At 42.8% G+C, this 20,471-nt stretch overlaps 1 protein-coding gene across 3 annotated transcripts; it reads left to right on the plus strand.

The window, feature by feature from the left end:
- The first annotated feature begins 7,668 nt into the window (after window positions 1–7,668).
- TTC1 (tetratricopeptide repeat domain 1) lies at window positions 7,669–19,870 on the plus strand. 3 transcript variants are annotated; one of them, XM_077924412.1, is made up of 8 exons: window positions 7,669–7,813; window positions 8,923–9,265; window positions 12,499–12,559; window positions 13,767–13,879; window positions 14,930–14,966; window positions 16,415–16,563; window positions 17,521–17,575; window positions 19,301–19,870. In XM_077924412.1, the coding sequence occupies exons 2-8, from the start codon at window positions 8,951–8,953 to the stop codon at window positions 19,435–19,437; spliced, it is 867 nt and encodes a 288-aa protein (XP_077780538.1). In that variant the 5' UTR covers window positions 7,669–7,813; window positions 8,923–8,950; the 3' UTR covers window positions 19,438–19,870. The 3 variants fall into 3 exon arrangements, with proteins under 3 accessions (XP_077780538.1, XP_028573224.2, XP_077780539.1); XM_028717391.2 differs by lacking the exon at window positions 7,669–7,813 and adding an exon at window positions 7,912–8,043; XM_077924413.1 differs by lacking the exon at window positions 7,669–7,813 and adding an exon at window positions 8,112–8,234.
- Window positions 19,871–20,471: the final 601 nt, after the last annotated feature.

The raw sequence follows: 20,471 nt of genomic DNA on the forward strand, positions 1-20,471 counted from the left end.
CAGCCAGCCAGCCAGCCAGCCCTCGGGTCTGCTGGGGGGGAAAGAGCGGGACCGCCCAGAGGGAGATGCGGGAGGAGAGCGGGGCCAGCCGGGCAAGTGGGTCGCCTGCTCTCCCGGCCACTGCTGCAGAGGCTTAGGTCGCATTTGCAGCGCATCAGAGGAAGGTGCAAGGCGCTGTACGGGGAAAGCGACCGGCCGTCTAGCACGGGGCAGGGCAAACTGATGGTGACTTTCCCTGTGGGATGCTTAGAAGACCCACAGTTCGTGCCTTCTCCCCAACACGCTCACAAACAGGCCAGGGAAGAGATAACCGGTCCTTGTGATTTGCTTCCAGCTTCTGCTCAAGAGCGGTATACTATTCCCGAATAGAGGCTCAGTTTAGAGACTGAGAGTTGCGTTCCATAAATTTGTCTGATACGGTTTTGTTTTGTTTTTTAATTCATGGTGGTCATCAGAACATGTCCTGGAAATGCGTTCCACATGAGTGCGGATTATGTAGTGTGGAAGTATTTCAGGTTCCCATTCATCTGTATTTACAGCCATTCAGTTCCACTGGATTACTGGAGAGAGAGGAAGGAAGGAGGGAAGGGCTGTGCTACTCTACAAGACACTCCTCTCCATAGTGGAGATTCTCAGACTGAGTTTTTCTCAGCTTTGGGACATAAATTCAGTTACTGGAAAGTGAGAAATGCATGAAAGTGGGTCAAAGTAAACCCACTTGCTCAATCTGCAGTATATTTATTGAAAATAATAAGCCTTCACTATGTGATTGATTATAGGGACGCAGGTGGCGCTGTGGGTTAAAGCCTCAGCACCTAGGACTTGCCGATCGAAAGGTCGGCGGTTCGAATCCCTGCGGCGGGGTGCGCTCCTGTCGTTCGGTCCCAGCGCCTGCCAACCTAGCAGTTCGAAAGCACCCCCGGGTGCAAGTAGATAAATAGGGACCGCTTACTAGCGGGAAGGTAAACGGTGTTCCGTGTGCTGCGCTGGCTCGCCAGATGCAGCTTGTCACGCTGGCCACGTGACCCGGAAGTGTCTGCGGACAGCACTGGCTCCCGGCCTATAGAGTGAGATGAGCGCACAACCCTAGAGTCTGTCAAGACTGGCCCGTACGGGCAGGGGTACCTTTACCTTTACCTATGTGATTGATTTCTAAAAGGAGCGATACACAGCTCAAGCCTACAAGAAAATCCTGCCCTGCCCTAAGGCTAGGAAGCTACCTTTCCAAGTCACAAATGTGTGTGTCCTAGTTGTGGTTACTCAGCAGGGACGTGGGTGGCGCTGTGGTCTAAACCACTGAGCCTCTTGGGCTTGCTGGTCGGAAGATCGGCAGTTCAAATCAGCCTGATGGAGTGAGCTCCTGTTGCTCTGTCCAAGCTTCTGCCAACCTAGCAGTTCGAAAGCATACCAGTGCAAGTAGAAAAATAGGTGCTGCTGTGGCAGGAAGGTAAACACCGTTTCCATGCGCTCTGGCTTCCATCACAGTGCCAGAAATGGTTTAGTTATGCTGGCCACATGACCTGGAAAGCTGTCTGTGGACAAACGCCCCCTCCCTCGGCCTGAAAGCGAGATGTCCCACAAATAACCCAGAGATGCATTTTAAATAAAAGGGCACATTCTACTCATGTAAAAACACACTGATTCCTGGACCGTCCACGGGCCGGATTGAGAAGGCGATTGGGCCACATCTGGCCCCCTGGCCTTAGTTTGCCTATTCCTGGTCTACACTGACCAGCAACAGCTCTCTGGGGTTTCAGGCAAGAGTCTCTCTCAGTCCTATCTGAAGGTGCCAAAGACTAAACCTGGGGCTCTCTGTAGAAAGCACAGTGCTGGACTACATGAAGCATTAACCTGATCCAGTAGGGCTCTTATATTCAAATTCGCAGGATGTGTCTACTATGAACTCTAAGGTGGTGATTCTGAGCTGTGTAAGGACTCACGGATCCTTGGAATTTTATGTGGATGAGTTGTGTTTTCAAGCTGCTGGCAGTGGGAGCTGAAGTCTGGCAGAAGAAACTAGGAGTAACAAAACACGACATAGTGTTTTTTAAAAAGACAGAAGGCGATGGGCAGTGAAAGTCCCACCTCCAACAAGGCTTATTGTGTGGCCTTGGACACCGATATTTGCTTTGTTTCATTTATCCTTCTATAAAATGTTAGCAACGGTGGTCTGCCTCACAGAGTTGATGTGAAACACAATAAAGATGGAAAATAATTTTTAAACTCTACTATATAGTTTGGAAAGTTGTTTGTGCATATTTGGACCCCTCTTAAGATATTGTAACCACATTTTGCATGACAGTTCTTGAGGTCAAAGGGACGTGGGTGGCGCTGTGGTCTAAACCACAGAGCCTAGGGCTTGCCAGTCAGAAGGTCGGCGGTTCGAATCCCTACGTTGCTTGGTCCCTGGTTCTGCCAACCTAGCAGTTTGAAAGCATGTCAAAGTGCAAGTAGATAAATAGGTACTGCTCTGGCAGGAAGGTAAACGGCGTTTCCGTGCACTGCTCTGGTTTGCCAGAAGCGGCTTAGTCATGCTGTCCACATGACCTGGAAGCTGTATGCTGGCTCCCTCGGCCAGTAAAGTGAGATGAGTACCGCAATCCCAGAGTTGTCCACGCCTGGACCTAATGGTCAGGGGTCCCTTTACCTTTACTATATAGATTGGAAAGTTGTTTGTGCACATTTGGACCCCCTCTTAAAATACTGTAACCACATTTTGCATGACAGTTCCTGAGGTCAAGGAGCAGGTTCTCATCTATTTTTGGATAAAATTGGATGCCATTTTTGAATCAAGATGCCAGACTGAACCTTTCAAAACTGCACTAATTTTAACTGCTGTTTTCAAAACTGCACTGATTTCTGACTTTCCTTAGAATTCCTGAGCAGTACTGTACTGCGTATGAGGCTGCTAGTGTAATATAAATAGTAAGGATATTTTTAAACTATCAAATTCTATTGATTGGCCACACTGGAGGCCTGGTTCTGTTCTATTCTAAGGCTCCTAATGGAGTGACCGTCCTTAAATTTGCTTCCTCTCTTTGCAATCTATTATGGAGTGAAGCCATCCCTGCTCTCTCTCTCGCTCCATCTTTAGAGGAAGTCCACTGTATTGCTTCCTCCTCGGTGCCAGAGAGGTGATGGCATCTGAGTCTGATTTGCAAAGAGTGTTTGTTCCTGGGGCCAAGGAATCAACAATGATAAAACAACAACAACAACGTTCCTCAAACAAAAGACATAAAGATGCAAACCGACCCTTCCCTCCTCTACTCCACGTGCAAAACCTGCCTTAAGCCAAACCAAGCAGTCTTCTAAAAATAACCATTGCATAAAGCGCAGTAGTTTCTTATTGCATTGTTGAACTGTGCAGATAAAAACAGCAAGGACTGCATGTCTTTAGAAAATGCAGAAGCGATGAACAGGAAGCAAGGACCATGTTCTGTTTTCATCCTTTCAGTCCTTCAGAGGCAAGAAAAGGGAGGTGGTTATAATGTGCAACTGAAGAAGGTTGAATTGGTGAGAACTTGAGCCAGTCTTAGTACCTGGGCTTTCTGGACGCATGCCCTCATTCAGTCATGATGGAAGGTATTATTTTGGAGAGAGTTTGGAAAAAGGGGTCTGAAACCAGTCCTGATTTGTTTGTCACTTCTTCAGATTCTTAAGTCAGCTAGTTTATGACACCCTTGCATTTCAGCTTCTGTAGTATTACTATTACTTTTTTCCTTTCCTTTCCTTTTTGGTAAAGTCTATTTAGTGTTCTCTCTGACTTTATTCCATTAAGCTCAAGCATCCAAGGCCATTGGGCTTATGTACATGCAAAGAGCCTTTCTGGACAATTAATCTACATTGAAATGAGTGTGCAGTTGTGTTGCCCATTTTGTGTATGGATGCCAAATGTTTTCCCACTGCCTTTCATAAGCACAGGCTGGCTTGAGTGTTGCTTAGAAGGTACAAACAGGTGACAGAATCTAGGTTGGTGTCAATGTGCCAAGAGAGTGAGAGGCCACCATTGGGGCCAGGGAGTTCACAGAGTACTAGAATTAGCTTGGAATAAAGGATTTGCTCCATAATCCAGCCAATGGCATGATGGGCCTGTTATGTACCTCTTAAGTACATAATTAGTGAAGACGCATGTGAGACAACTTCATGTAGGGAGCTGCTCAGTGATACGTTGTAGGCAGGACATGCAGTGGTGACATAGCAATGTAGATTTTGCAGGTTTAGCTAGAAATTTTCCATAAACCACTAGAGACTCGTGCTTAGTATTCTGTGCCCACCAGGTAGCTTAGAAGAAAGCTCCTTCCTTCTCTTTTGACCAGATTGGAGCGGGGCACAGAAGGGGCAAAGTATACTTCCCTGAAAGAAAAATAACAATCTATTTTAATGACAGGAATCCAGCATTGGGGAGACGCAGGTAGGGGGAAGCTCCTGGTTTGGGTGTTTGTGCCACCTATGCCTTTTGACAAGCTGTACTGTAGGGCAATGTTCTCCCTCTCCCTCCTCCAAAGATGAAACATTATTTATCTTCCTTGCTATTTGACATGTTAATGTTTTGCATGCTACTTGATAGCCCGAGAAAGCAGCTTTTCTATATTTGGGATATCAGAGCAGAAAGTGTCTGATTCAGACTCTCCCCTGTCACATTGATTATTTTGTTTACAATGCTTTAAATAGCTAAACAGGCTGGGGAAGAGACAAGCTTGTTAGCTAAACTGCAGTCCTGGCTAATCCTCACGATGTCAGTTACGCTGGCCTCTCTTTCACCTACCTTCCCTTCATAGGAGCCAACTCCTAGGGGCTCAGGTCCCTTGGGCCCCCAAATAAAATATTGGAGGGGGCTGCCCCCCAGAGTCGATGGGTATTGCCACTCAAATAATGTGTGTGCTGTGTCTCGTGATTGATTAGGTGGGGTGGGGAATGCTTCCCCCCCAATATTTTATTCAAGTTGGCACCCCTGCAGGTGTGAGAAGCACCTGAAAAAAATGGACCCCCTTTCTGGGAGAACTGGGATCAGAATAGTGGAAATGCATACTCTTTTTTTCTTTGGCACTATCCATGCCTTAAATCAGAAGTGGGAACCATTTTCAACCATGGACTGCATATTTCAGGGTTGTGGGTTTGAGCCCCACGTTAGGCAAAAGATTCCTGCATTGCAGGGGGTTGGGCTAGATGACCATAGCTGTCAACTTTTCCCCTTTCTTGCGAGGAATCCTATTCAGAATAAGGGAATTTCCCTTTAAAAAAGGGAAACGACAGCTATGTAGATGACCCTTGTGGTCCCTTCCAACTCTGGCCTGTGGAGATTACTGAGGCCCAGACAGAGATGCCTAGAGGCCTGCATTTGGGCCCTGCACCTGAGGTTGCCCATCCCTGCCTTAAATTTGCCAGCTGCTAGCTGAGGCTAGCCTCCAATTGTGCTGAAATTGTAAACTAAATGTCCTTAAATGAGAGCTGGCATAGTATCACTGTTAAGTGTATGACTTGCAAAGTCATAGAAGCATAGAACTGTAGAGTTGGAAGGACCCCTGAGGGTCATCTAGCCCAACCCCCTGCAATGCAGGAATCTCAATGTCCTCAGTTGAAAATTTCCTGACCTATGACTTCACAGAGCAGTCTTAGGCAGCACGTAGCAAAGGTATTGCTCAGGCTGTAAATCCTAATCTGATTTAAGCAACTTGCTTCACAGTCCTAGCCTGAGCCTAGGACATTGGTAGTACAGCTGACAACAAAAGCTGCCTGTATTTGATTCAGGTGAAGGCACTTGTATCTGTTCCAACGATGCTCTCCTGTCTTATGATTTTGAATCTGAAGTTTAGACACTGGTGCCATTCATGTCCTTTCCCCCCCAGTAAAAAAGGCGAACAAGTGCCATAACGAAAGGGCACCAATGAGTATCTTCAAATACAGGGGGCTGAAAATGGAACTCTGTGGCCATACTTCTGCAAGTCTCTAGGCATTGTCTGGAACATATGCAAGCTTGCATGGCTTTGTCTGTCATTATACCTTTTCAAAAGTGAAAAGTGCAGCAACAAAGTACTTATTGCTTATGAGAAATTAGTTCCATTTGATTCCCCCCCCCCCCTTGCTTATCAAGAGAAGGCACTGAAGACTGGGCCCTTAGGAATCTCAGCTAAAACTAGCTTCTCTTTAGCATTGCTTTCAGGACATGGTTCCAGCAACTACTTGTTTTTCATTTCAAACTAAATTTTCTTAATTGTTTGAATTTATTTATACTGTTGTTTTTAATGTTATTATGTTTAGTCTTTATTTTTATACACTGCTTTGTGAGAGCTCCTGTGCCCAGAAAGTATACCGAGGGATCTTTTAATAAAGTTCACACTCCAACTGGTATATAGCATATAAAAGGTAAAGGGATCTCTGACCATTAGGTCCAGTCGTGGCTGACTCGGCAAGCCCTAGGCTCTGTGGTTTAACCCACAGCGCCACCCGCGTCCCTATATAGCATATAGCTGTGGCTTAAAGGCATCCTATTTATTTTGCATACCTTTACTAGTTTTCAGCCTGAATTTAAACATATCCCATGTAGTTCAGTGGAACTTCCTTCCTAGTAAGCATGCTTAGGGTCACCTATTTGAAAAGTTTTATTTCAATCAAAGGGATTTAAATCAAAAGGATTTTCTAAAAGTGCTTCGGCTCAGAATACCAGTTATCCTGTAAGTAGTAATTTTTCCTAGGTACACAAATAAATAGCAAGCCTCCTTTCTGTATGTCCTATCAAATTTATTTCTTGCATTTCAGATTTTTTAAAGCTTATTCATGTGTGTTGACATAATTCTAAGCAGCTTTAAGTCTTTTTAAGGTAGGCCCACGCATCAGTTCCCAAACTATCAGCAAGCATTTTGGGCCCTCTAGTGGAATCTATTTTGAGCTTTGCTTTCTGGAATTGCGAAAACCGATACTAGGCATATTCTTGACTTCCTCTCAACTTGCTGCAGTATAAAATTATATTTTTAAAAGATTTATTAAAAATGGTGGCCTCGCCAGCCTATAGATCAGTACTGTACTTATGGGGTTACTGCAGCCCTATAGGCAATATAGAAGGAAGCTCGGAGATCCTGGTTCTAATGTATGCAGGACCATCTTTAGCCAACCAGACCATTTCCTTCATGAAAGAAAGCACACACTGAAGGTTTATTTTTATTTTTGTTCTTGTCCATGGAGAGAAACCTTGCCCATATTCGAGGACATGCAATCCAGATTGCAATTTTAAAAATAAAAAAATAAAAAGATGGTGCTCTGAATTTCTGCCTGCTCTGTAATTACTGTATTCGAGTTCCTCAATCACTTAACAGGAAAGTAAAAGTTTACGGTGGCAACTTCTGTCCCCCTTTATTTCACCGGGAACTGCCCTAGTCTACGCGCTGCAGTAGAAGCGCCACGCTCCATCCCTGCGGGGCTCTTCGCCTGCAGCCACTTGCTAGGGATCAAACAGTGACAATGACTTCTAAGCCATCAGCCATAAGACTGCCTTACTGTACATGGCAACGTAAGGGATCCCTCTCCCCCGCCAACAAACACACCAAACCCCTTCGCCTTAAAACCGCTCTACGCAAACCCCAACCCCACAGCGCCAATGCCTCCCCGCCCGCCTCCCTTGGCGCCACGGCCACGCTGATTGGCCTGGGAGGCTCGACGTCCACCCCTCCGATTCGAAGGCGTGACGTCACCGACGCTCCTTTCTTCAAGCGTCTTGGCTTCGCCCCTGCAAAGGAAACAGGAAGTGACGTAAGGGGAGCGCGGCGCGTGAACGACGCGGCGTCAGGAAGTAGTGGAGTTGCGGGTAGAGACGTGATAGGTACGGGCCTCTGAGGGAGAGAAACAAGGCAGTGGGCGAAGTGGGGCTTGGGGGGCGGGGGGTGTAGCTCCTGGGTTACCTGCCTTAGGATATGCTTCAGGGGCGGGGGAGCTACGGGGAGCGAGCTTGCTTGTCCAAGGGCCCCCAATTCTTGATCACTGGCTCCTGTCAGCACTAAGGGTGAAGAGGACCGAGGGGGGAACGCCTCGAATTCGTGAAATAAGGACGTGGTGTGTTTTGGTGTGCGGCTTTAGCAGCTCTGCGAGGAGGAATTTGCAAAATGTCTCTGTGGCTTCACTGGTCTGGCAGCCCATGGCTGCTGTTCCTGGTGGGGCGGTCGTGGGTTCAGTTGCCGTACCCGCTGCTGTGATGCCAGGCTTGGGTGTCTGCGGGCATGATTTGAATGTGAGGAGTTGCCGGGGTTAGTTCAAAAGCCAAGCCTGTTCTCGCGGGTGGGAGAAGAGGAAGGGAGGGGGAGGTTACACGGTTTTTTGTAATTTCTTTCAGTTGCTTTATTATTATTATTTTAAAGGCATGACATAAACCTGTAAAACAAAGAAATGGGAATATTGGGGTAAGAGCCATAATTAATTGGGAGGGCACATTTTTTGCACATTGAAGTCCAGGGTTTAATCCCTTGTGTCTCCAGTTAAAATACAAAATTGAGGTAGCAAAGCTCACCCTGGGGGAGTCAGAGAAGACAGTGGTGGACTACGTAGGCTCATGATCTGACTTTAAATAATAAGGCAGTTTCATGTGTCAATATTTTAGTAGGTTCAATAACTGGTGCGGTTGCATCTGGGAACAGTTTCTCATCATGTTCCTACTAAAGGCACTGGATTACTGTTGAAATACATTATACAGTAATCTTGTTCAAACTACAATAGCATAAATTTGTAGCAAATCCCATTTTATAGTTTAGCATGCTTTGGAAAAGTACTGCTTTGAGAATGATGAAGCTAAAATGGTGGAGGGGAAGTATCTCTAGATACAACTATCAGTTTATAGCTGATTCTGTGATTTGATGTGTTAAGATTTTGCCAGCATTGTATAAAGATTTCATATCTGTTGCCATATGTAATTTTTCTTTCTGTGTTTGTTTGTTGAAGGCAGAAAAATCAACTTTGTAAGCTCAACATGGAATCTGAAGATTCAATTTCTCCTGAAAAATTAGTTGAGGGTTTGAAACTCTCAGAGGAACAAAGCAGTCCTTCACAGCCAGATTGTAATAATGTGCATGTCCCCAAAATCGCCAAAGAAGGAGTGAGTCAGCTGCCTCACTCTGAGTCCAGAGAAGACGAAGACCTCTTCCATGACTGTAATGACTCTTTTGAAGCAGGAGTGGCAGAAGAGAATCACAATAATAAGGCAGATCCTTTACAAAATGAAATAGAGTTAGATGAAAAGGACTTATTAGAACTAGAGAAAAATATGTCTGAGGAAGAAAAACAGGTATGCTTTAATGAAACTACAAATGTTTCTTTAACATTGTGTTGATTAGCACTCTGATTTTAATGATATTTCTTTGGAAGTATGTCCCATTGATTTCAGTGCAACAAAGTTCCAAGGAGTATGTTTTGAATTTTAGCTATTCTAGTATTCACCGTATGTTTTTAAAAATGAAATATTTCAACATAGTCCTGCTCTTTTTTTAATTGGAAATAGCGTTTGTTGATTTCAGTCAAATTTACTCCCACCTACAGCAGCCAATTCCTGTTCATGCTTTTTTGGAAGTAAATCCTTTTCATCTTAGTGGGGCTTATTGGCAAGTGTGCAATGAAATTATTGTGCATGCAGAACTACGTAAATGAATCCATTGTGCTCTTGGAAGTCATTCCATGCACACAATGATTTAGTTGGATTGCAATCTTTTCAGGGCACAGGTTTACGCCCCCCCCCCCCCCCCGTTTTATGGATAAGGTTTGGAGGGTTTGTGATTAAATTCCAGCAATGTCACTCTTCCCAGCCATAGCATAATTGTCATTTGTCAAGATAAAGGAATCCACAGAGACATTTCTTGTTTTCCTATATGTGAGCCTTCCCCAACCTGATGCCCTCCAGATATTTTGGACTACTACTCCCATCAGCCCTAGCCATCACAGCACCAAGTTAGGGAATGTTGCTACATGTGATTGCAAGCAAACTCATTATTTGCTCATTTTTGTCTGCGTTATCCATATTTGCCAGAGACACCGACTTTTCCTTTACCACTCCTTTGTTGTGTTTCTGTTTGTCTTCTGATTATTCTGTTCCACTTGCTCTCTGTCATCCTAAAACAGAAATGGGCAGTGTGTGCCTGCTGGACAATTGTGTGCAGGCTGTACTTTAAAAAAAAATCTTGTGTTAGACTCTTCTAGATTTTTAAGTGTCGTTTGACTTATCTGAGTTGCCTGATTCATTTCAGGATTTAGAAAAGGCAACTGTTAAAAGTTTAAAAAACTGTGCTTGTTGGTGGTGGGTGAGATTATTCCTAATGTCAGAACTGCTAGAAGACACATATGATCTTGCTTGTTTGTGACATGATTGTCTGGATTTGGGCTTTTCACCTTTGCAAGAAATGCTTATTCAGTAGCAAGAATATTCATCTAAAATAAAAGTTAATCTTTTAATTATTTTGTTATGTTTATCATTCAACAAAAGCAACAGTGGTTTTGTCAATCAGTTTATGTGCAATGAGCAAAGGGTAGGTTGGGGAATTCTGAGACTGGATAACTAAGGTTAATAAAGGGATTAAAATGCATTCCTCAAGCAAGGCTGCTTTTTAGGGTTCAGACATAGTCATTTCTCCTTTTATATCAAGAAAGATGTGCAACAGTGACTCAGCAGTATATAAACAATGAGGCCTCTGTTTGCATTTAAAAACAAAATGAGATTCTTCACTGGGTAACATACAACTCGTGTCTAGTAAAGCTAAACTCTCTATTATATTAAAATTGTGTAAATATTTACTTTGCAGAGTTACCCTTCTGCTAGTCATTAGATGAGCAAGGTTGCTTGTACTTACACGCTTACTGCTGGACTGCTTGCTCCATGTACTGTATCTTTTTAGCTTTCAGCCATGGTTAATGACAGAAAAATATTATCAAGGAAGTGCATTCCTTTTCAAATGTATGTTTCCTAACCTGTAATATTTTCCCTTACATTCAAATTTTTAGTTCCCATCAATTACGAGCAAAACCACAAAACTAAATTTTATTTTCATCCAATGAATGCTTACTAAAATTTGGAGATGTATGGCTGGGTAGTAGAAAATTTTATCATTAATGCGTGCATATATATATATATATATATACACACTCTGTTAACTTTTCTCTAATTGAATAGGCATTTTTTGGCTGTATATATTTGAAAGATTATAACTTTCCTTTCTTTAAAAAGGAAGTTTTTTCCCCACAGTAAAATAATGGAAAACCTCCATGGTAAGGCACTTCAAAAAATCCAGAGAATAAAATGAAATTTATCTTACGACAGTTCCTTTCTGTACTGTGGTAGCAAGCTAAATCCTGAGTGTGTTGGGCAATCAGTGTAGGTGTGTGTGTTGATACAATTGATTTCAAGTTAAATGCAGGGTCTGTTGCCTTTCAAGCCCTCTGTTTATTGGCTGAGCTCTTATGATGTCACAGGACCTGAACTAGGAAGCAGAAATTGGCTCAGTGGGCAGGAAAGTAGTAAGCTGGCTGTCATGGATGTGAGGATGAAAGAACTATTGGGGGGGGGGACTTAGGGAATGGGAAGAGGGCGGAAAAGATGAGGAACTAGAGACCAGTGAAAAGAGGATGGGGGGGCAAGGGAAGGAATGGATAGAGAGGCAGAGGTTTGAAAAAGTTGAGAAATTAGTAAAAGAGGTAGACGGTGTTGGTGGCTAGACATCTTCCTGCCTCCACAAGACATTGGTTGAGCTCCTATGTCACAGGGTAGTCTAGGGTAGGAAGTCTTAAATGGGATTTGGGAACAGAAGAGCATGTGGTAGTCAGTGAAAAGAGATGGAGGGCTGTAATCCTTGAAAGCTTATTTTTCCACAAAAGTTGACTGTTCCTTGTTTTACCAAAGAACATATAGCAGAAATAATCATAAACAATAAACAATTTCTATGTACCTTAGGTCAATTCTTCATTCACTTTCTTTTCCTCCCAAGTGGGTGAATAGTTTTTGTGGTTCTTGGAACTACAAGACTGAGTTCAAACAACTCCAGCCTTGGTTTGGGGATGTCTCTATTGGCCTTAGTGCCTCATCTGTAAAATGCAAAGTGTCCTCTGTTTCACAGGATTCAGAGATCAAGAAATTATTTTATTTTATTTTTAATGTAAAGGATTTGTCATAAACAAGCACTTGGTAGGTTCTCCTTGCCTAAGGAAGAGCCTCCTACCATTTAAGCTAAGAAAATGAAATTTGCTATGGTTATGGTTTGCCTGCTGTTTGCATTTGTGGATAGCCAAGCCTCAAGAACTCTTGGGCCTTTTTGGTGGGGAGAAGACTTCACTCAAATTTTGAAACATGTCTCCTTTTTAGAAATCAGAACATTAAAAAGTATGTACAAAATAGCTAGGCAAAATACTAAATAATAGATGGGTTTTTGGATAGCTATTTCCATATTTCAGGTTACAGTTTCCATTGTGATATCAAACAATAAGCTATTTTGCTTACTTGCTTCGGATATTTATTATGTGGTCTTCTTTGTATTACAGAAGAGAAGAAATGAGAGCACAAAATTAAAAGAAGAAGGAAATGAACAGTTCAAGAAAGGAGGTGGGTGAATTACAACTATGTAATGCCGAAATTGTGGTCAGTCTAAAGACAAATGCTATGTAGAATTTGTCATCTGTGCAGGTGATTGATGTGGTCCTTATAGGTGTTTATGTAGTCTTCTTATGACCAGCCATATTTGGAATATATACCCCTGGAGAGGACTTCATTTTATACCTTAGCATTGTATTTGGGAATTCTCTTTTAAGGGTTCTGGGAGTTAAGATCCCAGAACTGCAGTCATACTTGTGCTTACTTGGGATTAAATCCATTGTGGATTTTGAGGCAACTGTGCCATTGATTGTTTTCCCCCTTCAATCAGTCTTGGGAAAACAGCTCTGAGCGAATTGTTGCCATTTTCTTAAGTGTGTTTAGTACTTCTGCAAACCTCAGGATTCCCCATATCCTGCTGAAAGCCTTCTTCTTGTCTTTGGATGGTGCCATTTTGGGGCGCATAAAGGTTGACACTCAGAGAATGAGTGCACTTTCAGCAAGGGTCTTCACATTTTGTTTGACCTTAATAGATGGACTTGCTTGCCATCACTCTGTTTTATTCTGAAGAAATACATCACACCATGCTCTAGGCCCAGTGACTTGATGGTGGGGGGAATCCCTTGCACTCTTCCCTGGCTCAGTGCTGGGAAGCAGGGTAAGGAGCCATACTACTTGTGCTGAATCACAGAGCTTGTCCAAAAGTAGAAAGGTCTTCTTGCCTCTCCAGTATCTCCAAGGCTTGGTGTCAGGAGAATAGACCTTGGCTACCAGTATCTGTATTCCAGGTTGCCAAAATTATATTTTAGTTGCCTTAGCAACTAAAACAAAGTGTATTTGTGGAGCCTTGCCCTACTCTTAACTCCTCTTCCTTAATGATGTCTCCTAATTGCCTTGGGGTAGTCCTATCTACCATGAGCAGCTCCTCACCTATGTTAAAGATGTTGTAATGTGCTATGACTGGCCCCTAAGCCCTCGAAAGGGTTGGTATGAGATTCTGAACATTTGGTAATGCTTCTAGTTAATCCTTCTAGTTATCCTTGATGACTGTTGCTTGGACTGGGATACATTGCTTTTTTGTTTGTTTTAGCAGTGTATTTTTTTCTGAAAAATTAAATTGGGGGCGGAGGCGCGATGTGATGTTAGGCATGCCTTCAAGGCATCAATTCTTGTGTGTGCACTTACTGTCTTCGATCTTGACATTTCATTTGAACTGCAGAATATAAAGAAGCTGAAGACGCTTATGCTAGAGCTCTGCAGGTTTGTCCAGCCTGCTGTAACACAGACAGATCCATTTTGTATTCAAACAGAGCTGCAGCAAGAATGAAACAGGTAATGCCCAAGATCAGTGAAGTAGCAAGAATGAATGTGATTATTGTTTTTATCTTCCCTTTCAGCTATAAACTTGACAGCTGAAGGCATTTTGTTCTCTTAGACTTTTTTCTCACTGTGGGAGAACACGGGAACAGTGCTGAGTAGAAAAAGTAAAACTGGGACCTCTGTTAAGCAGGCAGGTCAGCACAGTCTTACTTCCAGACTTAAGAAGTTCCCTCTGACCTTTGGCACATGTCATGACTCATGAGTGACCAGTCTTTTCCTCTCTTGGGGAAGCGGTAGAGATGGACGGGGCTTGGGCAGTTGCACAGCAGTTGCAGTTGCCTGGAGATCCTCATCCAAGCTGGGCCAACCCTGCAACCCCCAACTGGGCGTGCTTCCTAATGGCTCTTCTCTTGAGTGAGGTGGCCAGGGAGGTGCTCCATGCTGCTGCTTGAAGGTGTTTGGGATGCTCTCAAGCAGCAGTGAACAACCTGATGCGTTCCTCCTCGGTCCTTCTGTTGAGAAGGGGGTGTTGGATGCTGATGCTGGAAGGCACGTTCAGGCAAACTGGGTGTGCTGTCCTTGGGAAAGATTGGTGTGGGGTGGTGGGGCTTGCTAAGCAAGGATGTTCACTGGAGACTGCAATATTTGGCTTGACCAGCAAGGCCAGCCAAAAACTCTACCATACCAACTATTTAAATCAAGAGAGTAAATCAATGTTAACACGGTCTATTGCATCAACGATTTTGATTGTATTCCTAGTATTCTTTTATTTTACATATTGCTGAATGTACAGCAGAATGTACAGCAGTTTGGTACATTTGCATGCCGTAAGTCCCCTTGTGGAAGAGCTCGTCAACAAATGCTGATCATACTTTTATTAGCCTCTAGTAGTTTAGGCAAATTAGTCCCCTCACAGCTTTAGAATAAGTCATGCAGAATATTCTGTTACACTACACTGCAAACATTAAAATATGTGAATAAGCATCACAAAGAATAAGTATTTAGCATTTCTATAAAAATACTGTTTGGTGTTAAATATTAATGCCACCTCTTCTTTTACAGGACAAGAGGGAAATTGCCATAAGTGACTGCAGCAAAGGTACTGTTTTGCTGTTCTTGTGCTCTGTCAAAAGCATGTTGTCTTGGTAAGACTGTTATCTAGACTGTTGTCTACTTGAGAGGCACCCCACCAGCGGAGGTATAGAGATGAACCCAGTTAAAAAAGGTGATGGAGGTGGAATTTGCTTTAACCAGCTGGCAGTTACTGACATTCTTTTATTGACATCTAATATCTCTTTGGAAGTTGCTGTGTTCTTTGTCATAGCAATTTTCTGTGGAGTTCCATAATTCAGTTTTCCACTAGCTAAATACATATTTTTGCTTCTGGAACTATTGTGATTCAGCATTCCCACTTTTATTTTAGGTAAAATTTTATTATCTGGAGGCTTTTTATGTGAAGCTTTTACTGTATATTATATCCAGCCTCCCTGCCCACATGTCTCTCAGAATGTTTTTATTCATGTCGTGTGATTTCTTCTGTCCTCCTTTCACACTTGTACTTTATCACCCCTAAAATGGTCGGTTTCTTTCATTCCTCCTCCCTGCTACTTTCACGTGTCCTTCTCCCTCCTAGAACAACATTCCTCTCTTACCCTCGGTCTTCTCATTCCAAATTTTCTCTCTCTTAAATTATTCACCTTTTATGTCTTTCTAGTTTTCAACATCTCCTGTAGCCCTTTCCTCTTGGAAGGAGACCCCCCCCCCCCCGCCACTGGAGGGGTCTCCAGTGGTCTTCCAACCACCTTTATTCAGCTGGCGCTAGCATTAGTCTAGCCAAAGAGCTATCACATGGACAGAGATGTGAGGCACAGAGACTGGGTAGCTTGTGGAACTGAGACCCACTTGAAAGCAGATTGAGACCCACAGGTGGTTCCTGGCCCATGGAATGAGAAACATTTATTTAAAGTGGGGTTGGGGAGCTGCATTTGGCTGACCCCTGCAGACCAAATTTGATAGGTGGGTGGGTGCTGCCCACCTGTTAATCAACTGGTGTCTTAAGATGCCAGGTGACCCATTTTTGCCAGCATGGTTTGAAATCAGACCATACAGGCAAAGGCACAGCCTGCAAAGTGCCAACGATTAGCTGGTCATCAGGTCTTGTCCTGAGTGATGGAGTATCCAGCTAGCCTCACTCCTGCAAGAGCAGAGCTCCTTGTTTTCCTTTAAGATCCACATGGACATGCATGTGTAGCATGAAAACATGCTGTGTATATGGCTTGATCTTGCACTTAGAAACTAAATCAAGTTCAAGATGGTCCACAAAGGGTTTTGATCACTTATATTTGCTATAACTGTACATTAAAGCAAACAATAAAATGACTAATTATTAATCCATTTGCGTATGGTTCACACTAGATCATAGCTTCTACTCCCAGCACTGTCCTATAGCCTGAGGCTAGCTCATCTAGAACATGCTGCAGATGCCCTAGGCTTTGAAGTAAAAAGTTTCCTACCTCAGTTTTTCTGCTATTTAATTCTGTTTTATAGCCCTGGAATTAAATCCAAACTATATCAAGGCACTGCTCAGGAGAGCAGAACTGTATGAAAAAACAGAAAAGCTGGATGAAGCTTTAGAAGACTACAAAAACTTGTTGGAAAAAGACCCATCAATCCATCAAGCAAGAGAAGCTTGTATGGTAAGTTTCTTTCCCTCCCCAAATACTGTAATGGAGTGGATGGCTCCTGGTGACTGTTGGACATAAGTATTAAATCTTAAAGGTAAAGGCATGCATTACCAGGACAACAGCCTACCATACTTTTAAACTTGGAAAAAGTGTGATCAGATTACTTTATTCCCGTATTTAAGTCCAAAATGAAGCTTCATTTCTAATAAGGAAGAACTGACCTACAGTAAGCTTTTTGAGTTGGAACCATAGTCTGATCATAGTTTGAAATCTCAAAGCTGTAAACCCCTTCCTCATTGCTTCAATAGATTATTCAGGAGAGTAATCTAGAAGACCATAATAACATTTCAGGGAGTAATAAAACAATGAAAATTGTCTAGTTCAGAGGTGACACCTTCTAACAGAAGGTACTGCTCTTTGACTTTATTTTTAGTACACTACTTTGCAACTTTCAGTACACTACTTTGTAACCCTGAAGACATCAACAATCAGACCATGCAGTAATAAGGGTTTCACATGTATTGACCCAACGTTGATCTATCAGAAATTTGCTCCAAAGCAATGTTTTTAGGGGCAACCTTTTGTCTGGCATGTGCTGTAATTTCAGCCAGTACAGAAGCAAGGCATGGTGAACTGTGGCCAGTATACAAATGTCACAATGACAATGGGAGTGTCATGTGGGAAGTTCAAGAGTGATCTCAAAAATAAATTTTGGATGGTTTCCAGTTTGGCAGCATTTACTCAACCAAACACTTCCATACCATAAAATGACTTACAAAGTAGTTCTGCACTTATAAAGTAGTATTGCAGTAGCATTGCAGTGCTCCAGTGAGTTCTGGCCATGAGTGTGCCCCTGTGTTTTTTTGTGCTAAGTCATGCATCAAACCATGCATAGTATGTGTCATGGGTAAATAAACAGGATGTCAAAGCCAGCTTTGAAGAATTGATTCTCTTGTTTGTTTTTCTTAGCGATTGCCAAGACAAATAGAAGAACGCAATGAGAAACTTAAGGAAGAGATGTTGGGTAAGTGGCACTGGTATCCACCTTGCTTGTGTGGTAGCTTCCATGCATTGGTATAAAACATGAATTTCTTACACAACCATCCCTGCAGACAAATTAATGACTTCTCTTACTACTCTAGGACAGACTTACCCCTGAAATCTCTGGGTTTCAGAGATCCTCATTTTTCACAACACTGATGCCCCATCTCAGACCATCCCAACTCCACAAACATCAAAGCTTATTGAATGTTACGTTTAAGCTGCTGATTTGAAACTGTTGTTGAAAACGGACAATCAGATATATTTGTTCTGATCTAGACTACGGGTGTTGTAGTATGTGTGGATCATCTTTTTACCACCCCCACCCCCGATTTTTGAGTGTCTGCACTGGGCCTTCTTGAGCCCAACAGGGGAAGCAGTGGCAGCTGCTCATGAATGTCGCAGTAGGTATGCAGGTTGTGAGTAATGGGTGTGTGTGGGAGACACATTCTGAGAGGCAAACTCCCAATAGATTCATATTAGAGAGTACCCCTCTGGATTGCACAGTGACCACCATCCAGAATCAGAGAAACAGTTGACAGGTTCATTTCTGCCAGACACTCGTAGCTGAGCAGGATACTGAGTGCAGAATCTCTCCTCCCTCTTGTGCTGGTGAGAAGAAAGGGCAGTCAGTGAAGCATACCTGCCCCCAGGAGTCTGACCTGATTGGTCATGTGGTTCTGGTCACAATCTCCTTTTTAGTAAGATGCTGTGCCTCAACACCAATGTTTACACACTATGCTGCATGCTCAGTTTGAAATTATGTGGATTTATAATCTAAAATTCTGATCAGAGGCAGTAGGGTGTAGATGATAATGCTTATTAGAATGAAAGGCAAAGCAAACAGAAATATGAATTAGTCTGTCCTACATTTCAACTGCCGAGGCTAACGTTTGCTTCACTATCTGTAGCACAGCAGTTGAAAGGCAGCAAGTTTCTGAACATAACATTGAACCCCAAAATGCCATACATCTACTCTTTCAGTTTTAGCAGTAAAGCTGGCATTTGAATATGACAGAAGGAAAATGTTTTGTGCTGCTTCTTCAAAAGTTGCATCTACAAGAGCTGTTCATTCGAACCAATTCTTAAGCCTCTGGTCCCGGGCCAGTGTGTTCAGTTTATACAAACTTTTATGTGCCTTTTTATCTCTTACCCATGTGTTTTGTTTCATGTTGATAGTTCATGGTCTTCAGGCAGGCTTTATTTAGGTTTTGGGTTTTTTTTACTTGCTCTGTAACTTCTGCCTAAGAACCATTTGGTTTCAGCACTTTTTTTTAGGGTTACTACAACTTCTTAGCAAGTTTGAAAGTTACTTTATTAGCTATAAGTAAAACACTGTTCTCAAAGATTAATTACTTTTGGAGACAAAATGATCATACATGCAAACTAGCTAAGCTTTGAATAGGCACAGTGCTTAACACTAATGTAGGCAACTTGTGACAAGAGGACTAAACAAGGTTTCAAGCATGTGGAGCCCATCTTTCCAAATGACAGACCATCTACTGTTGCTTAAATGTCATGAGGCAGGTGCTGTACATAATCACTCCTGTGTTAGCACTCTTGAACAATGGAATGCTTGCAGCCAATTCATTTGGAACTCCTCCTTGTGGACAGTGTTCAAGCAACAAGGAACATTGCTTCATTACTGACCTTGTGTAGTTTCTTGTACACGTTGGGAAGTACATTTCTTTTTGTGTGTGTATTGCAGGCAAACTGAAAGATCTTGGCAACTTGGTTCTGCGCCCTTTTGGCCTATCGACAGAGAACTTCCAGGTGAAACAGGATTCCTCAACTGGCTCGTACTCTATCAACTTTGTTCAAAATCCAAATAACAACAACCGATAACATAAGCCCAACCCACTCCTGGTAAAAAGTGTGGCATTGGAATTGTGGCGTTTCAGTGAATGCAGAAAGAGGGTGAATTAAAACTTTTAAGGCCTAACATCTTTATCTAAATATGAAGATTTGAACATAGTCTTATGCATTTCTCTTCTATGAGGTACTTTTTACAGGTGTGGGTGAATAGAGTGAAGTGGTCTGACTTCCGCTGCCATCTTAGATGCACTTTATTTGGGCACTCTTTATCCTCCCTTGTGATGAAGGGGGAGGAGTGTTTGGCTTTGCTAAATAGAAGAATCCAGTGTTCCCATACCTGTAACTAAAGTACAACCATTTTGTGTGTTCATGGAGTTTGCAGCCTATGTGCGTGAATGAGAGGGCTGATCCCTTTCTATTCAGAGAGAACACTTTTGCTAAGTGTAATAAAGCATTGATGGTATTGTGGTCTGCATTTTGTTGCCGCCTTATTCAAAGGAACATATGAATGCTTTTCCTATAAATGTAGTATACTGTATAAAATAGCCTGGGTGTAATTGCAGCTATCAAAAGCTGCAATTGTGTTGGTGTTTATCTCTGTAAATGAATCAAGGACTTGATAATTCTATCCATTTAGTGCTTGGGGTTGAGGGGGCAGTGACAGAGGCAGTTGGCAAACTATAACAACCTGTGGCATATCAATACAAAAAAAGCTGGTACCAGTTCTTGACTGTGCATCTGCTGTACTTGCAATAACATTTACTACAGCTTGTTCATATCCCAGCACCACTTTGAGATAATCATGTCCGAGCTCCTAAGGCAGGCAAAGAAGCTCTATACTTAATTCTCCATAACATAAACAGTTCAGCTGTTGGCAGTATTACAGCTGCTAATGAAGTAGCAGATTTGCAAACCTGGTACAGAATGAGCCTGCTGCAAGGGGGAGCAAGAAACCTCGTAGCCTGTTTGGTTGGTAATATCCTGCAGCACAAGTGTGTGTTCTGTTTTTATTTCAGAATGTTCCACCCACCTTTCACAAGAGCTTTCAAGGCAGTTAACTAAAC

Source organism: Podarcis muralis, chromosome 2, assembly GCF_964188315.1.
Source record: "Podarcis muralis chromosome 2, rPodMur119.hap1.1, whole genome shotgun sequence".
Classification (NCBI taxonomy): Eukaryota; Metazoa; Chordata; class Lepidosauria; order Squamata; family Lacertidae; genus Podarcis; species Podarcis muralis.

Excerpts from the sequence above, each read along its gene's own strand:
- TTC1 (XM_077924412.1), top strand. The coding sequence starts at position 8,951 with ATGGAATCTGAAGATTCAATTTCTCCTGAAAAATTAGTTGAGGGTTTG. Across the intron at positions 12,560-13,766 it reads TGAACAGTTCAAGAAAGGAG|AATATAAAGAAGCTGAAGAC; the intron begins GTGGGTGAATTA and ends TTTGAACTGCAG. Across the intron at positions 14,967-16,414 it reads CATAAGTGACTGCAGCAAAG|CCCTGGAATTAAATCCAAAC; the intron begins GTACTGTTTTGC and ends TCTGTTTTATAG.